We start from the raw sequence: 17,362 nt of genomic DNA on the forward strand, positions 1-17,362 counted from the left end.
GGAAGACCGCGTTTGCTTCGGGTCCCACTCTGCACGGTAGGAAGGAAGCGCGGGAAACCGATTGGGAGCGGGCGGAGGCACGTGGCGGGCGTGTCTTTTGACATACCCGCTTACCGAGTCCGACCCATTTCGGATCGATGATCGAAATCGATCCGATATATTTAAATAATATTTTAAATTGATAATCAAAATTAAATATATCAATAAATTAGATTGATGATCAAAATTAAAACACCATCGAGAGATAATGATTTAATGTAATAATACATGACAAAAAATCCTACGATCGATTGAATTCAGGATGGATACATCAGCAGCAGAGAGTCAAATAAATATATATTAGAGTTGAGCTGCTGTCAACATTTGAAGTCAGATGCATCTCTACCACTATGCTCAGCTGCTGCTCAGAGGGGATGAAACTGCAGGCAGCTGTTGCAGAGAAGGAAATCATGTCTGAAAAGAGAAAACAATGTATGAGATGAAGCTTACTGCTCAAAATGATCAAAATGGCACCAATATCTTCACAATGCTGTTGTGACTAGGAATATTACAGATCTGAAATAAATCAGGAATGCTGGTCTCTACAAAGGAATATATACATACCTCAAGCATAAATGACAACATGGTAAAAGATACAAACACATTTAAGTGACTCAGTAGAACATCAACTTCCAACACCTACACATTAGTCACAGGTGCAAAGAATGAACCAAGTGTGCCTTAGGAACCCAAAACCGAATCATGTAAAAAGTTTTGCCCTTACCGCAGAGATTCCGGGAATCGGAACGGCAAAACCGGCTCAAGGACTTTATAGATCCTTTGTGGTTTGGCTTTTGTGATTGTGCCTTGTTAAATGGCGAAACAAGTGCTTACAGCAGTAGTGTCGATAGATGAACTAAGGAATGCGCATGCTATGTGAATGTCTTGCGAATCAAAACAAGCATGCAGCAACAAGTTGTAGAAAATTAAGTCCTCCAAGTCAGACAATCTACAATGAATGCATATTCTTCACTAAGAATAAATTACGTGTTTCTTACTAAATTCAACAAAGGGCTCATGCTTCGGATATAGTGCAAATAAAATAAAAGTCAACCCTCTTGATAGTACAGATAAGCGAGAAAGACAGAGTACATACAGTTGACAAATAATATCCTACTCAATACTCGAAGCGAGACAGTTCAAGAGCTAATAATTGTTATTTACACAACTAGGTCATAAGAAAATAAGAAACAGCGCAGGATCCTCCTATCAGTACAATAATTTTATTTTTTCATTTAACAATCAATGAGAGGTTCTCCTCAGAAAAATGAGAAAAGAGATCAAATTAGGCCAATACTAAGATACTACCAATGACATGGTCTTTCGATGCTGGACCAGCTCCTTTAACTCAAACTTCTAAACCAAGATTGAGAACAATCATGCAAACATAAGTTCATGCAGAACACAGGAAAACCGACAGCCAAAAAGGACAAAAAGAGCATGTTTATACTTAACATGGCTCAACGATTTCACTCTCCTACTATTCAACAAATGGCAACTGCTGGCTCAACGATTTCACTCCAATCACAGTGATATGCATTGAATGCATGGCAAAACAAAAAATTCCTTGTTTCTTCTGTGTCTTATACTTTTTAGGTTTTGAGGACAGTTAAAGCAGGGTTTATATGAACTAGATATCATCTTTTGGTTTTAGCTGAATACTTCATTGTTAGTCATGATAAGATATTATGATAGCACAATGTTGTCATTGAATTAAAATTACATAATAATAACACCCAGGAAAAAAAGGCACGAGAACAGTACTATCCAAAACAAGACACCCAGATCAAAAACAATAAATAACACATCCTAGAACAAGTAACAGGGTTCCAGATCATCAAAGAGCAGTAATGCACACAATGCCTTGTGGTGTCAGGTCTCGGAGTTTCATGCTCCTGTGGTTTTTTCTTCTTCAAGGAGCCACAATATTGTTCCCACACATGGGGCGCAGGATGTTTCAACAGGATCATCAAGGCCAATCAGGCACTGCATGTTAAACAAAAGAAATGAGATCAAATTTACTACTTCTATGGAACAAGAAAGAATCTGATTTTATGTAACATTGGTCTGATGGAGCTTTTTTTTTTTCAGTGTCACAGAATAGCTGATTTTTTAAATTCATTTGTAGACTTACTCCATATGCAATTGAAGTGTTAAACTAAGGGTGATTTTTGAAGTTGAAGGAATGGTGATCAATTCTGCGACAAACTGGCAGAGAAAAGCATTCTGGCAAATGCAGGTTCATTTACTTTCTGAGAATAGGAAATTTTGAAATTCAAGTATTACTTTCCACAACTTGAACTGTAGTCAAAACAAATTAGCCAGGTAACTTCTGTACTTGAGATGTGATAGATTATGCATATGATCGATATTAAAAAAAAATAGTAGAACAAATTCTGTTAGAAAAAAAAAATTTTAACAGCTAAACTATTATAAGTACGGACCGATCGGTCTGATAATAGCCATAAAAGTCAGTGAAGATGGATAAGCAATGCAGGAGTTGCAAAAGGATAGCCAATTCCAGAGTTCCCCAATGATGAAACTGCATAGGACAAGTTCATCCTCTCAGTATATGGTATCTCTCTGTACCTAATTGTTGAGAGACATCTTTGTATCCTTTCCATTGTTAACCAAACCTACTTATTTTTTCAATCAGGTCGAGAGCAGACAACATCCAGCAGGTAACAATCAATTACACAGAGTATGCAGGTTCTAAAATTTCTAATAATCAATCAAATTAATCAGCATATTAGTATAAAATATTCACATCAATGATTGGACGTACCATGCTGCGGCTGCATCTGCTCAATTTGGGTGCCTAATAATTTTCTGAAGCACAACTGTCCTTGCCCTTCTAATATCCCTGTTGCATCGATCCGCTTGCTCGTCCAAAGAGTCAACACTCTTCATGAACTCCTCCAACTTCTTCCTAATCTCTTCGATCCCAAATCTCACAGCATCCTCATCTCTGAGGGAAAAATCAGAAGCATCCAACAGTGAGTGGATCTGAATTTCCAACTTATCCACCAGAACCTGGATGATATCCAAGTCCTTCAACGTAAGGTCGGTTCCCACACGCATCGAATTGAGAATCCCCTTTTGCCTTTCCAGAGCATCCTGGTAGCCCTTCAGCAGGGAGTCGATCCATTTCCCTGCCGGGATAGGGATGGATGCTGCAGCGGCCAAAGCTGCTGCGACCGGCGGCGCAGCTACCACAGCAGCCACCACGGAGCAGATAATTACAGCCGTGAAAGCTGCCGCGAACATGATGCTCGATACCTTCCGCCAAGTTTTAAGGCGCTTGAGCTTCTTGTCAAGCTTCCCCTTTCTCAGTTGAAGCTTCTCCAACATCAACAGCTGCTGTCTGTAAACTGTTTGGAATAGCTGAAAGAATTCTTGGGTAAATGGATCGCCGGCCACCTTAAAATGCCTCAATTCGTCTAGAGTCCTTACGTACTTCTTTCTGCCATCGACATCGACTTCCTGTTCATCATCTGCAAAACGCTGGAGGGCAATGTGGATGATCAATTGGCTGTTGCGGGCTTTCTTGAGGCAGTTCTCGAGTGCGGTGCAGAAGTCGATGGTCTGCAGGCTGTTATCGAAGTAATCCTCGACGAGTTCGAAGAGCTCGGGGTTCTTCCACACGTCCTTCTTGGAATCCAGTATGACCTTCACCACCTCCTGGTTCATCTCGAGGAGGCATCCGATGACCTCTCTGAGGGAGTCGAAGGAAAGGGCGTGGACCTCGACGCCGAGGGCGAGGGTGGAAATGGCGCGGCTCGTGCGCTGCTGCAGGGTGGCGTCGAATGTCTGGAGTTCCGGGTCGAGGCGGCACGCGGCCTCGTAGGAGCTCAGCTCGGCCGTGTACTGGATGCTGCCCGGGTCGACACCGGCGGCGGAAGTGGCGGCCGCAGGACCGGTTGCGTTGCCGACGGCGGCGTCTACGGCGAGTTCCGGTGGCGTGCCGCTGGACATCCTGCTAAAGCCGCAGCCCATGAAATCTGATAGCAAATCCAAAGCGAAAGGAGAGATTTTTATCGATCACTACAATGGAAAGATCAGAACTTTGGGCGGAAGCAAGGATGGATTCAGTAAAAGGAGAAGAAAATTACGGGTCACCTAAGGGATTAACAAGAAAAAGTCGGAAACTTGGACAAAGACATACCTGAAAGGAACAGCAGGGAATTCTGAAACTTCAATTGCTTTTTATAGCACCACACAGAAAAAGAAGAAAGAGCGTTGCCAACTGCGATGGAGAAGAAAACAAGGTTGCGTTTCTTGCTATCAGAATACACCAAACTCGCTGTAGACAAAAAGCAAAGAGAGAGCAATGGGGGTAAACAAAAGGGGAATTAGAAGGAATGCGTCACGCTCTGTATTTCTTGGAGTTGGAAGCCATCTTCCTCACTCTCCGTAGAACGCGCTGCAGTCTCTAAAGCAGAAAGAGAGAGAGAGAGAGAGAGAAAGAGGGGCTGATGGTGAAGAGTGGGAAAGAAATGTGAGGCAAGACAAGGCTTCGCTTTGCTTCGCACCGAGGGTTTGTTTCTTGTCTGGCGTCCATTACTGCTGTATGATGAAATGCCATTTGTAGCCTGGAAGAAGACTCCAAGAAACTGCAGTCTCTAATGGACTCGATCATTTCAAAAACATCAGCAAATTTTATAGGGTGTTTTTTTTCTTGAGGGATTTGTTCTTGAGTTCATTTCTGCATTTTATACTCTTTTGCTATTTATTTATTTATTATAATTAAAAAAATTATTTATTAATCAAAAGTTTGATATATTTTGATAATTAAGATTAAAAATATATATGATAAAAAATTAATAAATGAAGTGATGTCTCTCACTAACCACGATACAACGCCGATATATCGTTCGACTACTTACTCGATATATAAATATATATTATATTTTTTAAAAAAATTATATTATTAAGATAATAAGAAACATCATAATCAAATAATTTAATTGACAAGTCTGCATGTGACACTATCATCTTCTTATCAAATAAATGATAACAAAGTGAAAAGTGTATATAAAATTTGTGGATCAACTTGAAAGACCCACTTTTATTGACTTCATCAAGTGTGAAGCAACACTCCATAAAGATGGAATCTCTTTAAATCAAATTGGAAAACAGCAATGGACCACAAGGACTTGCTTGGATCTTGGTTTCAAGATCCAATAAAGAACAAAAAAAAAAAAGAAAAATAAATCCTCCATGAACTCTTATCTGATTGAATATTCGATATTATCCGGTTGAATAGTTTCATGAACTCTTAATTATTATTTTAAAAAATAAATCGAAGTATTACGGTATCAAATAGATGGATTAGGTTTTGTTTAACTTGGGAAAACTAATAATTTGTTCTCACATGATTACATTTTTATTTTTCTAGGTTATTTTTTAAATTTATAATTAACTTTATTAGATTGGTTTAGAAATTCCAAATTGCAAGCCCAAGAATGCATCATAATCACTGGGAAGCAATTTTGGAATTTAGATAAGTTGTTTGAATGAATTGGTGCTGAAGCCATCATACATACGATCGAGATAAAAGCAAGCTTTAATCAATGTCATGTCTCATCAATACCAATTGGAGGAGAAACAGCAAGCTTTAGAATACACAACAGTACGTGGAAACAGTAAAACATGCAAAAGAAAGTTTTGATAGCTGTTGGTGAACTTGTGTGTCGTGGTCGAGAAGTCAACATGGTTTGATCAACAAGTCGATGTTCGCAGTCGTCGACATTCGGAAGCGTGTCTCTCGATCGATCGAAGGTAGTATCAAGGCCGGGCTAGATAAGAGGTTGGGGTGATCACATCTCCAACACGGGATTGAGCTGGATTGGGAGTGGTCGCGTCCCTACATACAGACCTGGGTCGGGGGATTTCCGACTTAGGCCTATCGTAGGTCAAGTCAGTAGTTTGTCTCATGTTTTTCTCCTCATGCCAGATGTCGGTCAAAGCTTTTATACTAGTGCCTAAGGGTCGGTCGTACATGGAGTTGGCGTGGCGACCGAACCCCCCCCCCCCCCGAGTGGCGAGTTTGTACCTTCATACGAGCGTCGGTCGGTATGCGTGGAACGACACCATACAGCGTCGTCTCGAGCTTTCCGGAACAGGACTTGCCGAGAGGACGCCTCCCTGTACATGCTTCGGCTCGACGCGAGAGGAAGGCGACTCTTGTGCTGAATCTACAGTGGTGTATCCAACGTGACGTTTGATCTATGTCCCGAGGGCCCATGTTTGTGTTGACGCTAGAGGTGGATCATGACGTGGTCGAGATCCGAAATATGCCTTATCAATAGCCTTTTTTCTAATCATCTCCATTGAGTCATTGCCATGATAAGTAATAATTTTTATGTATGAAGGAAATCATAGTAATAGTAAAAAGCTCCCAAGCAAGCCAGCCCTCTAAAACATTTCAACCACATCATCACAAGGTATCATATTTCTTGAATTAAAACCTTTAGGAAGCAATCAGACACCATCTCACCAACTTTCAGGACATTCTTGGATCCAAATCGAAGGTATGTAGTTCCAATCATATGAATCTCAAATCTCACAATGTGTGACAAGAAAGACTAATGATTGGAAGTGAAGGAATGTTGAAATGGAGAAATCTTTTAGTGTTGTCTCAGCTATTTGCAGGTGAACTTTGGGGACATCACTGTATTCTCACAGCTCATCCCAACATTCTCACAGCTTCCCATTTGGTTTGTGCTTCAAGGAATCTGTAAGCTGATTCATTCACACAAATTGTACACTTAACATTGTAAAGAATTCTATAGAATCCAATTCAGTGAGGAACAGAATGCACTTCTGATGATGTATGAACATAAATCTTCTTCCTGCAAAATGGTACTGTCACCAAAAATGCAGGCTTTCCTCAGTCCATCTTCTTCGCCTTCTCTGGTTCTGCGGGGAGGCATTTCGCCCCCACCAGACCACCAACTTCGCTGATGACCTGAGTAATTCATTCTCAGAGGAATAATGTCGATGATGATGGTGATCTAAATAGCAATGATCGTAAGAATGAGACTCGAACCTTCAAGCCTTTGTTGAGGTCTTCCCTGGTGTGGGAAGCAGAGATGCAGATCCTTGCCCTGGCAAGGAGAACTGGCGTCGCCGGATACCCTACCGTCACCACCGCAACCTGCAAACAAGTCAGATGAACTCACTGCAACGAGCATCGACATCTAAAACAAGAATCACAGCTTGCGGTTGCTGACCACCACCTACTCACATTCTGTCTCAAGCACGCTCGCGAGAAGGCGGGGAGCTTCGCCAGATTGTAGAGCATTATAGCCATCACCGGCGAGTCGTTGTCTCCGAGAACCACAAAGCCCATCTTCTTCAGCTCTGATCGGAAGTAGTTGCTGCCCTCCCGAATCTGCGCCAGCTTCTTGGCCCCTGGCGGTGATCAAGTCGTAGTTAGGCGGACGGCATTCTTGAGGAAGCCATGGAGAGTGCGGTCTCACCTCTGTTTGACCCGTCTTCTCCGAGAACAACCTTGATCGCGGATATAACCTGTTGAACGGCGGCCGGTGACATGGAGGTCGCGTAGAGATGCGCCGGACAAGCGTGCTTCAGATATCGAATGATCTCCTGAGAAAGGCATGCGAGCTTAGCATCGATGGAAGCACTCTACTCATTCGAGCTCATGAAGGAATCAACCTCTGATGCTGCGATGTAGCCTCCGCAGGATCCAAATGACTTGGTGAAAGTTCCCATCATGACGTCGATGTCAGCTGGATCCACCCCCAGCAGCTCACAAACACCTCTCCCGGACTTACCCACCGCACCGATGCTATGAGCTTCATCCAGATATATGTATGCCTGATCCAGAGAGAGGAGTATTGTCATCGGTTCTCAGGATTCGAACCCTCGATGTTGATCGATGTCGAACCTTGTATTTCTTGCAGATGGCTACTATCTCAGGCAGCTTGCAGAACTCCCCTTCCATGCTATATATGCCCTCGACGATGACAAGTATCTTTCTCCATGGTCTGTGTGTGCCAGGTCGACGACCCTTGACGATCTGCTCCCGCAGCACCTCTTCCAAGTGCGAAGGGCCTGTCAACGCAGACAAGGTGAGGTGAAGCGAAGCATGGCGAGCGATTGAGCAGCATCTCATGCTCAAGGCGTCGGACGTACTGTTGTGCCGGAAAACATGCACCGTTGCGCCGGATGCGCGAGCGCCACTGACGATGGAGTTGTGATTGAATGAGTCGCTGATGATTAGCCCTCCCTGTTAAGGAACACGAGAAGAGAACGAACTCATATGATTCGCTGAATTCACCATCGTCAGGTACAATTGACGGTAGCAGAACTTGCAGACCTCTCCGACTAGAACTGGGATTATGGAGGAGTTGGTCACGTATCCCATGCCGAAGGTGATGGCCGCTGGCTTTCCGACGAATCGTGCTATCAACTCCTCGAGCTCGACGTGCAACCTGGTGGTTCCTGATAGCCATGGCAAGCTTAGGGGATTCGACATCTGTTCTGTGACGAAGAAAGCAGAGGTTTCCTACCTGCATCAGCCCGAGCACTGCAAGCGGTAGGAGCGTATTTCTTGAGAGACTCGATCACGCGAGGCGTGCAGTACTCATCTCCGGCAGCAAAGCCGAGGTAGTTGTATGATCCAAGGTTGAGGCATCTGGATGCGGTCGAAGACCGGCTGCATCGCGTGAGAGGAACAGAGTCAGAAACGTCTTCCACGGTCGAATCGGGGAGGGAATTACGTCGAACATACTGGAGGGTCTTGTTGTTGTCATTGGAATACCGCTCCACCACATCGACCCAGGCATCCGGTGCGCTCGCGATCGGTCGGGCAAAGCAGTCCTGCCATGCCCATCGTCAAACATACACGAATCACTTCTAGGGTTCTTCATGTTAGACACAGAGACAGTAGAAGAGAAAGACGATGCACGCATTATGTCCTTGACGGCCACCTAAACAGTACTTTATCCTGCACATAAATCGTATTGCCCTCTCTAAGTTTACGCATCCTTCCTACGCTGTTGTTTCACAAATCTTCCATTAAATCGAGGAAAAGGTGGCTATCAGAGATGGATATACTTCGAGAACTCGATCTCTCGGTGTTGAACGATCCGATCCAGCGGTGATCGGATCTTCTATCGAAATCTAAAAGGAATGAAGACAAACGAAGCCCCCTCTTCTCCTTTCTCCATTGCTGAGTGCAATGCTTAATCGCTGCAAGGTAAGAACGACTAACAACAACACTACTTTCTTCTTCCTCTGCTGCTGCTGCTATCTTGACCGGGTCGTGAGGATTTAGATACGGATCGTTTGAGGGACACCGATCTTTTATGCAGAAGAGAACAAACACTCGTCGTACCAAGAAAATGACCAGCAAGGCAGCAACTTCCTGAACAGGAAAGAATCCGACAGGAAGAAGCTGAAATGGAAGCAGAACAGACCTGGATGCGGTGATAGATTCGGCGGGTGTAGAAATCCTCAAATGGCGGGCATATCGGCGCGTAACCCTGTCGCCAGATGAAACCGGGATCCATCAGTCGTCGTACGGATGAAACGAGAGGATTCAGGGAGGTAGATACCCTGAGGTCGTCGGACTTGGACCAGTCGAAGAGCTCGCGGAAGAGATCCCGGAGGAAGCCGAAGACGAAGAAGACGACGTAGCCGAGGAGCGTGGTGAGGGCGGTCAGGTACGTCAGCCTCACCATCCGCCGGACCTCCCCCGGCACCGCGATCGGCGGGATGGGGACCAGCGGCGGGATGGGGAGGAGCACCGTCATGGCTCGACCGGCGCCGGTCTCTGGTGGTGGAAACGGACGAGTCGGTGGGGAGAGCGCGCGTCGGGTCGTGCCTTTAATGGCCGCTTCCTCATGGCAACGGCGGCTTAATGTGCGTCGTTGTTGTCTGGTTGGCGTTGAGAGGGCTGCACGCGCCACTGAATTGGAGAGAGGGACCAGCCGGCCTTTTGACCCTGTTCTCAATCTACTCCGAGGAGGCGCGGTTTACGTGCCTCCTCCTTCCCTCTTAATTAGCTTTGATGGTCACACCACGCTCTCGTACTTTGTCGCCGCTGCCGACTAATGAGCAACGTGAAACCAGCGGTGATGCTCGTCAATTACGTTGACCAGAGATGCATTGGAAACCAAGAAGTTACCTTCATCTTCAATAAATGAGCAGTGGCTACTGAAACTGATACTCGAATCCCGGATGACAGTATTGCAGTCGGCGGCAGATTGAATTAAAGTGCCACAGAACCATCCTCGATCTACCGGCATTTGCAAGCCATTCAAAGACCCTCATGATAAGCATGACTTGTTCGATCCTTTACTTCAATGCTTCTGAAAAGGAGTGAGCTGCTTTGATCCTTTTTCCGGAGTGGAGATATCATTATCTTAGCCGCCTGCAACTCTCTGAGGAGCACTGAGGGGTGTTCGTGGAGGCAATTACCAGCTTCTTCTTCTTCTTGCGGGATACAATGAATTGTGGATCTGATCTGGTCTCAGCTTTTCCGGAAACGCTAGCTCTGGTGCCATGAACATTATAAGATGATGCAGCCATTGTTGCTGGCTGCAGGATCAGTACAGTACGAAGACATTAAGATGATGGCCATCGTAGGCGTCTTTACCAAACCAAAGCTGTAATGTTTCGCTGCCATGACTCGACTTGGGCTACCAATTTCTAGCCAACAACTACATGAATGTTTAGCCTCGCCATGTCCTCTCAGATTTCTCTGTTACTTTCCTCCGATTGATAAGCTCTGCATTAGTTTTTAAGCTACACTTGTACACTTCACGACGATGTCCTCTTTCCACCCACAGCTTCGAGTCGTCTTTTACCTCCTTGAGTTTGAGATTTGCTAATGATTGTTAGATGGCACATAATGGAAGAGGTTTTCGAGATGAATTGATGCGTAATTAAATCATATGTTGTTGGGAAATGAAGAGGAAAGGGAATGTGTTTGCACTATACGAAGGGGCCTTGTGATGTTCTGATAGCTTCTTCTGCTCCATCTGCACTATACGAAGGGGCCTTGTGATGTTTCAGGCAAGTATTGCTCCTTCAATGTTGTCAGAGTCCACACTCCTGACAGAAGTGTTATCAAGAAGCTGTGCCACTGCAAATTGTGCAAATGGCTCTGAGGTTGAGCATCATGGAAATTTAATTGGATAGCTGAGGGCTGAGGGCTCTAATCAATGAGGAAGAACCTCATAAAAGATACCATATAGGTTAGGGATTGCTACTCGGATCATTTTTCTACCTAAAATGCATTAATTATTATATCATTGTCGGTATCACAGACTTAATTAATTTTACCTATATCGTATGATATTCTTATATGTTCGTTCGTAAAAAGTCAGTCTTTTCATAATATCATAAGATCCCGAAGAATTTGTTAGAAAGAGAAGATAGGTTAGTTAAAACATTAAATCACATAAACAAATATTTTAATAAATATTTTATCATAAATATAAAATATAAATATTTCAATTAACTTAAATATACTATTCGAAAGGCTTATCCAATCATATATATATTTCTAAGAGGTTGAGATGATTAATATTTTTTGTCGCTCTTTGCTCAACACCTAAAATGATTGACTAGAGGTATTATTTTTAGATAATTTTAATTTTATATCATGATGATACATATATTATGTTTATAAAACTTAAACTATCTTAAAGTAGCACTTGTTATTGTGACAAGTAATGATCAGCAGCAACTACTTCAGGCAAATAATAGAAACACAATAAGATCAAGTCACAAACCTATGAGTTTACAGTTGATTTACCACACACTCCAAGGAAGAGCTATGGAAGATTACTGAGCTGCTCAGGTGCTATGCAGAAGGGTTGCAAGATGATAGAGATGAATGATGCAAGCCATTCAAACCACATGTTCCTTGAAGTGCATATTGAATGGGCAGGCATCAGAACCTGTGCATGTCCAGAATTGCCATTTAAGGCTGATAAAGATGAGGATGAGGATAAAGATGAGGCCATGCTGCCTGCCTTAAAAGTCTGGCTTTGACTGCTACGGTTCATGTCCTTGTGTTCTGCAGGCTCAGGTAAAGCCTCTCAAAAGCAGCTTCTCAGTAGAAACTAGTTAACGTGGAGCTTGCTCGAGGAAGAAGACAGGTTGGTTAACATGGCTGCTGTGAAACCTGGGTGTTCGATTTCGGTTACCCTCTGTTTCTTCTTTCTCATGGAAGGATGAGGACTTCGAGGTTTGCTTTGTGGCGTTTCTTCTGTGAATCTTCATCAAACATCTGATACAAAAGACTCGGAAGAATCAACATCGACTTCTTACCATCCGTAATCCATCAACTGGTGCGCATGAGGCCCGAGGGCAGTGTTCGAGACGAGTACAGCATCGTCGGAACGCGCATCAAGTTGCGTGCAGGTCGTCTTCCTCCCTTTCCGTGCCCTCAGGTCGAACACACTCAGAGGACATGGCCGTACCTGTCGGGATCTCTCGTCCGAGACGATAGATTTCCTGAGAAGAAGGAACAGGAGAGATGCTTCTCTCTCTTACTTATTATGCTTATCTGTTTCACGGTCACATACACACTAGGTTGACTGGAGAAGTAATTTGATCATACGGTAGCACGAAGGAGACATGACACTATAAAACATGCAGCTTGGTGTTTGTTTACAGGAGAGCGACCTTGAGTCGCTCGCTGCCATGAATGGGGTGATGCAGGGCAAGCCGGTGGTGAGAGTGACCGTGCCTCCAGCTTCTCAGTGCAAGCGTCCTCCATTTCCTGTGGTGATGATGCAAATGTTGGACCAGTCGGACAAGATGGTAACTGGGTAAGGGTCCTTGATCACCACATGGCGCGTCGAGTGAGCATTACACTTGGCTTGGAACTGAATCTATCGAGTGAGTTTTCATTATTGTGATCTCATGACGATCGACAGGCTGGTGATCGATGCGGATCCTCCTCCTCCATGGGACCTCATCCATTTGAATGCATGTCCTTGTGAGAAGGTGGGAGATGAGGGTGGGAACAGAGTGTCTATGGTGGCTCATTTTGTTACCTCCATTCATGACAAAAGAATGAAAAGAAGAAGAATGCTGAAGAGTACGTAATTATTTCTTCTCTTATCTGTTGCAGAGGTCGATCGCTTCCTTCCCACTGCATTGACTTGCCACAAGGAAAATAACAGAGGCGAGAGAGAGAGAGAGGTACAGTAGAAGATTAAAGTTGATCTCTTTTGAGAACTTCAAAGATCCATCCACATGTTTCTGCTTCAGATGAGTCGATCACCAAATCTTCTTCCCACCTACTTTTCTTGATGTCTACTGACACCAAACGGACAAAAAGGAAGAATGAGTCGAGGAACAGAATCGCAGCAAGGAATGTAGGTTATGGAGATCACTCAACTGGTCTCCAAGGGGTTGGCTTCACAGGAACAGAGGATTGAAGGTGGCCCATTTGCTTCTCCAGTTGGAGATTTCTCTGTTCGAGATCGTACTTGTTAGTCAACGTAAGAGAAAAACCAGCGGAAGGAGAACCAGCAATGCACCTTAAAGCCACAAGAGAACTCCGAAATGGCTTCGTTGAAGCTGAGCAGCTGATTGAAATCAGATGATGGAGAGTAAGGATCAGGAATATAGCATGCCTTGGATAAGCTGAACAGAGGCGAACTGGCGGTGTCATCCAACAGAGAAGAACGTTGTCTCTGCTGCTCTGGTTCGATTCTCCTCTTCTTGGCACCGCCCGCGGCCAATCCAGCAGCTGGACTCAAGGCAGAGCAGAGGCAGCCGCCGGCCTGAAAGCAAGTGCTGGAGCGAAGATAGCCGCAGGAATGCTCGTCCTCCTCGGGAAAATGTGGAGGCCCGGAGGACGCATCGGAGACCATGGACAGGTCCTCCTCCTCTTCCTCAAAGGAACCACCTTTGCCGCAGACGAGAGGCTGACGGCACTCACCGCAGGACTTGTCCAAGTAGTCGGTCCAACCAGATTGGCATCCACTGCTGCAATCCGAGCTAACATCGTCCTCCTCTCTCTGCATCAGTGGATCGACACAGGAGAAGGCTCTTCTCATTCTCCTTTATGGCTATGAACTCAAGAGGCACAAAGAGATCAATCGCCTTGGTTTAAAGAGAGAGAGATGAGGCGGGTCGCCTCCCTCGCACGCACAGTCTCACACTCCGTCGGAGGAATGGAGCCAAAACGGGGTCACATGCAATACAGCGAGGCAAAGCGTACCACTCGACACCGGTTTCCATGATTTGCTACAACATCCCGTGAACAGGGGAAATCATGGGGAAGAGCATCATGTATAAATATATATATAATTCATGGTTAATCCAGGGATAATTCAACGCCTAATTCCTTAGAATATACAAGTATCGCTCATCGAAAAGCTCGGCATAAAGAAGCATAAGACAGAGATAATCTTAGTTTATATTCCCACTTCATCAACATGAGCAATGTATATATGTATACATAAATAGTGGCTGTTGCAAGAGATTGGGGAGTGAATGTTTTCCTTTGCAGAATCTTGCACGTAAAGCAATTATAAATGTAAATTATTGTCAGTCAACAGAGTGGCAGAGGAAGCTTTTGGGTCTTCCTGAGGTTCCAAAACAACAATGGCCTCTTCCTCTGGATCGGTACTGCAGGCGTGAGAGGAGATGAAGTGTCTGTTCTTGCTTGGTTTATTCCCTCCGGGAAACAGGGGAGCTAATAAGATGATGAGGAGAAGCTATGAACATCACATCATGAAATGGCATGGGAGACCTGCAGGCGTCGAGTCATTGTCCCAACCAACAAAGAGAGAGAGAGAGAGAGAGAGAGAGAGAATGGGGGAATAATGCATATATAATACATTAAGAAAGAACTAAATTATGACTATGAGTGGAAGAGTTTCATTATATATATATATATGTATATATATATATATGTATATATGTATATGTATATGTATATATATATACATATACACATATACATATATATATATACATATATATATATATACATATACATATATATATATATATACATATATATATATATATATATATATATAACCGATTTTTCTGAAAAAGTTATTCTTTCTTAGCTTTTTTTTTTCGAAAGTTTTTTTGTTTTCTTATACTTTTAATCTCATAAATGCTCTTTAACATCGTTGACACCTTTGTCTCGTCATGTGTGATACGTATCTTTGACATTATTTACTCACTATATCTTTGTTACTATCTACATAAACCACCAACCTTTATGATATCATCTTTATCTTCATGACATCATCACATAGCATTACCTCCGCTTGTCCTGTTGGGAAACTTTTGAGGGGGCGACATCCGAAACGGAAGAACAAAAATAAAATTCCTTATTCACAAATATATGTTCATCGTCGTGAATTGGTGCACAAAATTCACAAAATAGAAAATTACGTATAGTAAAGATTGTGTTACCTATGGAGATCATATATCCTTGAATCCTTGCAGATCTCTAGGAGAGGGTGAAGGAGGTCAAACACCCTCCTCTCTAGCAATGATCCACACAGCAATGTTGCGACAACACTCCTCCAAACTCCAAATCTGTTGTGATGTGGAGAGGGGGAGGAGAATAGGAGATGCAAGCAAAAGCTCTAGCCTATAAACCACGAATCCCAATCTCCTATCAATCTTAACTCTAATGGATCCTCCCATATTGGGTATTGGATCTCCATCCAACTACCCAAGCCTCTTATATTAGTGGATCTCTATCCAATAATTCAGGAGCTTATTGGATATCTAATAAAATAGGGGCTCCGACGGATATCTCATATTTAAACTACTACTTATCGCAATGCCTACCATATGTGTGTGACTCTTTAGGCCCAATATCGAGCTGGTCGTGAGTCATACATGTCAAAACTCCTTTTGACTCAATAAATTATTATCTTCATAATAACTCACTCGACTCATCGACTGCGGACGTACTAGGCCACTACGCCGTAGTCCCTAGATGATATAGGGGAATCCAATCCATTGGACCTGTCTATCCTTAGTTACCATGTATATATAGACTCTCATCTATCTAATATCTCATAGACCATATAGTGAGCATTGTGCTGTCAAACTCATATAGTTTTTACTCGAGCCTTACTCTAATTGGATTCTCTCAGCGAACTATTTCTCTCTCAATCCGAATGACCTTGGCCAGGGATTTGTCTGAGCAAGAATACATGAGATATTTCTCTCATGACATTGAGAGTGAATGATCATCTATCAACACTCAATAGCCCTCGTAAGGTTGACTGCAACTCCTAATGATATGATGTACTAGATATGAGACATCTAAACCTATAAGTTCGATATCAAAGAATGAAGCACTCATACAGGACATCCTTGATGACTCAAGTCTAAGGACCAGATACACCATTGAGACTATGAAATCATTGTCTAACAATAAGGTATCATCAACCATCCAGCATTCTGTAAACGGATCAATCAGTGAACTCATTCTCCAATGAGCACTTGTACTGTATCCCTAGTATCCTCATACGAGCAACTATGAGACCAGCTGCATCCATCATATGGATGGGTATATAGCACACCAGTTTGTCCGGTTATCTCGATGTCTCTCTCGAGTAACTTATGATCGGGATTATTTAGGATCTGTGTTTAAAGGCGAATTAGTCTCATTATCGTGATCTTATCATGATCTGATTCTCATTGCACAGATTCAAAGACATCACAATATATATATACATATATACAATAGTTAATATAAAGTGATAAATGTCAAAATATAATGAGTAAAATGACTGCATGTCAAGTCACATATGTCATCAATCACATGATTAACTTGTTGGGCACCTTTAACTAACATGTCCTATCATTTTATCTCGTACCCTCAATATTAGTTTTATGATTGCATCCTTATCCTAACTTTTGTTTGCCATTATCATTATAATGCTAAGACTGTGTCACCCTCCTTGATGATTATCCTTTTACCATGATTATTATCCAAGATGAAATAGCTAAAATGATTATTATCAATTAGCTAGGGCTAGATTGGCCAAGAAAGGATGAAGGAGGCAAAGTCCTATCATGACCATCTCCTTCTTTTTCATTGAGGTCGATGGCCACAAGACAATTGGTGGTAATAAGTATATATAGGTTATAAGATTACAAAACAGAGAGATAATTTGGAAAATATAAAACTCAAAAATATATTTTTAAGAAATCATATATATATATATATATATATAGGAAAAGGAGAGATGTTTTGTTGATCAAAAATAGTTAAACGAAATCTTGAAATATTATATGGTCGGCCACGTGTCGTCATGATCAAAGATGCATCGAAGGCCCACATGAG

At 43.0% G+C, this 17,362-nt stretch overlaps 3 protein-coding genes across 4 annotated transcripts; all 3 read right to left on the reverse strand.

The window, feature by feature from the left end:
* Nucleotides 1–239: 239 nt before the first annotated feature.
* Nucleotides 240–4,608, reverse strand: LOC135632634 (UPF0496 protein 1-like). The gene is made up of 3 exons (XM_065141267.1): nucleotides 4,205–4,608; nucleotides 2,825–4,040; nucleotides 240–2,025 (listed from the first exon to the last, which is right to left on the reverse strand). The coding sequence occupies exon 2, from the start codon at nucleotides 4,033–4,035 to the stop codon at nucleotides 2,845–2,847; it is 1,191 nt and encodes a 396-aa protein (XP_064997339.1). The 5' UTR covers nucleotides 4,036–4,040; nucleotides 4,205–4,608; the 3' UTR covers nucleotides 240–2,025; nucleotides 2,825–2,844.
* A 2,158-nt stretch (nucleotides 4,609–6,766) lies between these two features.
* LOC135632633 (long chain base biosynthesis protein 2d-like) lies at nucleotides 6,767–10,055 on the reverse strand. Of its 2 annotated transcripts, XM_065141266.1 has the most exons (12): nucleotides 9,624–10,035; nucleotides 9,486–9,551; nucleotides 8,798–8,886; nucleotides 8,577–8,722; nucleotides 8,384–8,508; nucleotides 8,200–8,293; nucleotides 7,952–8,118; nucleotides 7,720–7,881; nucleotides 7,524–7,650; nucleotides 7,289–7,455; nucleotides 7,091–7,198; nucleotides 6,767–7,009 (listed from the first exon to the last, which is right to left on the reverse strand). In XM_065141266.1, the coding sequence occupies exons 1-12, from the start codon at nucleotides 9,819–9,821 to the stop codon at nucleotides 6,932–6,934; spliced, it is 1,527 nt and encodes a 508-aa protein (XP_064997338.1). In that variant the 5' UTR covers nucleotides 9,822–10,035; the 3' UTR covers nucleotides 6,767–6,931. The 2 variants fall into 2 exon arrangements, with proteins under 2 accessions (XP_064997338.1, XP_064997337.1); XM_065141265.1 differs by having other exon boundaries at nucleotides 9,486–10,055.
* A 3,160-nt stretch (nucleotides 10,056–13,215) lies between these two features.
* On the reverse strand, nucleotides 13,216–14,520 carry LOC103980069 (protein SOB FIVE-LIKE 5-like). The gene is made up of 3 exons (XM_065141414.1): nucleotides 13,569–14,520; nucleotides 13,427–13,501; nucleotides 13,216–13,341 (listed from the first exon to the last, which is right to left on the reverse strand). The coding sequence occupies exons 1-3, from the start codon at nucleotides 14,088–14,090 to the stop codon at nucleotides 13,306–13,308; spliced, it is 633 nt and encodes a 210-aa protein (XP_064997486.1). The 5' UTR covers nucleotides 14,091–14,520; the 3' UTR covers nucleotides 13,216–13,305.
* Between the last annotated feature and the right edge of the window lie 2,842 nt (nucleotides 14,521–17,362).

This window comes from Musa acuminata, chromosome BXJ3-3 (genome assembly GCF_036884655.1).
Source record: "Musa acuminata AAA Group cultivar baxijiao chromosome BXJ3-3, Cavendish_Baxijiao_AAA, whole genome shotgun sequence".
Taxonomy (NCBI): domain Eukaryota; kingdom Viridiplantae; phylum Streptophyta; class Magnoliopsida; order Zingiberales; family Musaceae; genus Musa; species Musa acuminata.

What these genes read in the sequence shown, in the direction of transcription:
- LOC135632634 (XM_065141267.1), bottom strand. Translation starts at nt 4,035, where the DNA reads ATGGGCTGCGGCTTTAGCAGGATGTCCAGCGGCACGCCACCGGAACTC.
- LOC135632633 (XM_065141265.1), bottom strand. Translation starts at nt 9,821, where the DNA reads ATGACGGTGCTCCTCCCCATCCCGCCGCTGGTCCCCATCCCGCCGATC. An exon ending in CAGTGCTCGGGCTGATGCAG is followed by an intron (nt 8,509 to 8,576) that starts GTAGGAAACCTC and finishes CATGGCTATCAG; the next exon opens with GAACCACCAGGTTGCACGTC. An exon ending in TCCCAGTTCTAGTCGGAGAG is followed by an intron (nt 8,294 to 8,383) that starts GTCTGCAAGTTC and finishes GTTCCTTAACAG; the next exon opens with GGAGGGCTAATCATCAGCGA.
- LOC103980069 (XM_065141414.1), bottom strand. Translation starts at nt 14,090, where the DNA reads ATGAGAAGAGCCTTCTCCTGTGTCGATCCACTGATGCAGAGAGAGGAG. An exon ending in AGTTCTCTTGTGGCTTTAAG is followed by an intron (nt 13,502 to 13,568) that starts GTGCATTGCTGG and finishes GATCTCGAACAG; the next exon opens with AGAAATCTCCAACTGGAGAA. An exon ending in AGCCAACCCCTTGGAGACCA is followed by an intron (nt 13,342 to 13,426) that starts GTTGAGTGATCT and finishes TGGTGTCAGTAG; the next exon opens with ACATCAAGAAAAGTAGGTGG.